Source organism: Xyrauchen texanus, chromosome 45 (assembly GCF_025860055.1).
Source record: "Xyrauchen texanus isolate HMW12.3.18 chromosome 45, RBS_HiC_50CHRs, whole genome shotgun sequence".
NCBI lineage: Eukaryota > Metazoa > Chordata > Actinopteri > Cypriniformes > Catostomidae > Xyrauchen > Xyrauchen texanus.
In genome coordinates this window covers 17,748,162-17,750,998 of record NC_068320.1, presented here as the reverse complement: position 1 = coordinate 17,750,998, position 2,837 = coordinate 17,748,162, and the positions used below count along the sequence as shown (strand labels likewise).

General features: G+C 33.0%; 1 protein-coding gene across 1 annotated transcript; it reads right to left on the bottom strand.

The window, feature by feature from the left end:
• Positions 1-225: 225 nt before the first annotated feature.
• LOC127637708 (microsomal glutathione S-transferase 1-like) lies at positions 226-2,613 on the bottom strand. Its single transcript, XM_052118929.1, has 4 exons — positions 2,141-2,613; positions 1,423-1,559; positions 1,199-1,293; positions 226-1,114 (listed from the first exon to the last, which is right to left on the bottom strand). Exons 2-4 carry the CDS (start codon positions 1,546-1,548, stop codon positions 868-870), a joined length of 468 nt encoding a protein of 155 aa, XP_051974889.1. The 5' UTR covers positions 1,549-1,559; positions 2,141-2,613; the 3' UTR covers positions 226-867.
• Between the last annotated feature and the right edge of the window lie 224 nt (positions 2,614-2,837).

Sequence of the window (2,837 nt, the reverse complement as noted above, 5' to 3'; positions counted from 1 at the left end):
ACGCTATAAACCCTAAAACTACTATAAAATTACAATGTAAACTTTACATCTCAAATAATACACAGGTTTTATCAGAATAATTAATGTAGTGCTTTTATAAAACAATAAGCTTTACATTTCTGCCTTTAAACCCTAAATAAATTGGCCCCATTCATTTCCATTGCAAGTGAGACAAACATGAATAAAACATCAGTACTACTTGGGCATTCAGATAGCTCCCTCTAGTGGGTAAAACACTTTAAACGCATTTAATACTTTCCTTTTATTTTCAAACACAAGTCACTCCATTAATAAACTTTAAAAAAAAAACTGTATGGAAAAAATTGTTTAAAACTTTTCACAATAACCTTCAAGAATCTATTAAGTTACTTTGCATTAGTATTATAAGTTTCTATAGATGAACATGCTTCATGAAATCAGAATGCTATTTTCTAGCTTTAATGTTCATATACCTTCACAACTAGAACAGAACTGCTAAAAATGTGCACAGATTTGAGTAGTTTTTAATTACTTACATGGGACAAATTATTAATGATTACTAATCTAAAACAATCTGAAGCTGTTGATCAAAGTTTGTGATTAATAAGTAACAAAAAACAAAACAAATGTTTGAGCAATGTACAGTATTGATCAAATTAGACTCATCCCACTATGCATGCCAGGAGCTGTTAAAGATTATCCAGCAGTACAAAGCGGTATTTCGGGTTTTCAGGAGCATCATTGCGAGTGAGGCACAGGAAGACAACAGAATACACACTAAAAATGTAGCTCAATAAAAAAAGGAAAAAATGAGTATTCTTTCACGCAAGACTGCAAAAAGCATGTAAACGATAACAAAAGGTTTTCAAACGAGGTGAGTGCTATCCTTTAGAGAAAGAGAGCAGTGGTGAGCACTCTGTAAGCCATAGAGAAAGTTGTGAACAGCCCCACAATCCAGGCCAGAGCTCTGCTAGGCTGGGGCAGAGCCATCACGTAGGCCACAGTGTGGATGATACGTGAAACCACAAACAACCGGAAGTGCAAAAGAGCAGATGAGAGATCCGGCCCTGTGAGTGCATACAGAAGACCAATTACCACAAAGGGAATGATGTTCTCCAGGTCATTCTGGTGGCATCTGTAATAAAAGAGCAAAGCATTAGAATGTGGTACCAGAATTGCTAGTCTGGTACTTTTTCCATAAAAAGGTTTATATGTTTACCTTCGCACTCTTTCCACATCTGGATCGACCCTGACCAACTTCTTTCTGTCTTCAGAAGTCTTGACCAAGCTGGTGTCCTCCAAGTTGGAAAAAACCTTTAGAAAAGTCAAGGAGCTATTAAACCTTTTCAAGTATGTACAATATGAGAGAAATGTACTACAAGTTTAATACATTTTAAAAACCACAACATGTTATCAGTGCATACAACACAGTAAAAAGGGTACCTTTTTTGTCAATCGATAGTATGAGGTTATGGGGCTCATGAGCATCATTTTGAGGATGACTATGGTTGCATAAGTAGAGAAGGCCAGGAAGACCTCGCTGTCAATCATGTGCACAATTTCTGCCATCTTTATTCAAACTGCAGTGAACAGTTTGATAAATGATAAATAAGGTCACCGTGAGCATAAACAAAATAATACAACTGAAATGAATATTATTTTAGAACTAACCCATACAAAAAAACAAAAAAAAAAAAAAAAAAATATATATATTGTTTATATTGACGCAGAGAAACTCGCATATGTCTTACAAAAGGAATATAAGGCTACATATGTTGGTTAATATGATAAATAAACATTGTTTACATCCTCACAGCTTACATTCTTCCGTCATTTTCCTTGTGACTGTAGAGATGGTATCATTTACATTGTTCACCTTTACTTAATGGAAGTTAACAGTTCCTTAACAAATACACTTTTTTTATGTGCAGTATTGTTTTTGAGCATACTACATGCCAGTTTAATCGTCCGTAAGTTTCACAGGAAGATAAACAATATTCTTATTTTTCGCGCGATCTGGAACGCTCAAGGCGGTCTTGCTGGAATGCCAAATATATACATATATAAAAAACTAAATTTATAAACAGCTTAGCGTCAGTAAGAAACAAATTAGGTACGGGTAAAAAGGGCAAACGTGAAATATAATTCAAGATATTCTCACCTTTAGACGAAACTCTGCCAGTTTAGCGTTTTGAAACTCTCATGAGATGGTGGGCGTGTCATCATCTGTATCGTGTTAAAACTGGCTTCAGTACAAATTCACTTGTTACGTAATAATGAATCCGCACGTTCATAATAACGAGATTCTTTTATGTATATTTATTGGTAACGCTTTACATTAAGGTTCCATTAGTTAGCATTAGTCAATGCGTTAGGTATCATGAACAAACAATTAACAATGAATCATATTGTTTGCAGCATTTATTAATCTTTGTTATTGTTAGTTAATAAAAATATAATTGTTCCATCATAGTGCATTAACTTGTGTTAACAAACACAACATTTGATTTCAAAAATGTATTAATAGCCTATATATTGAGATTAAGATTAATTATGATTAATATGCTGCGAAAGTATATTGTTCTTTGTTAATGTTAAATAATGTTGAACGTTTATGATAAAAAATTCTGTAGAACCTTATTGTAAAGTGTTACCTGTTTATTTTTTCTATGTTTATTGTATTTATGTTTATTTATAATAATTATGAGATTAATTAGTTACTCATGCAAATTTATTGCACACTTATATATGCAATTTCTAATTCAAATTCAAATTCAAATGCGCTTTATTGGCATGACTTGTACAGTATTGCCAAAGCATTGGCCATTACATAGGCAATGAACAAATAATCAATAAAA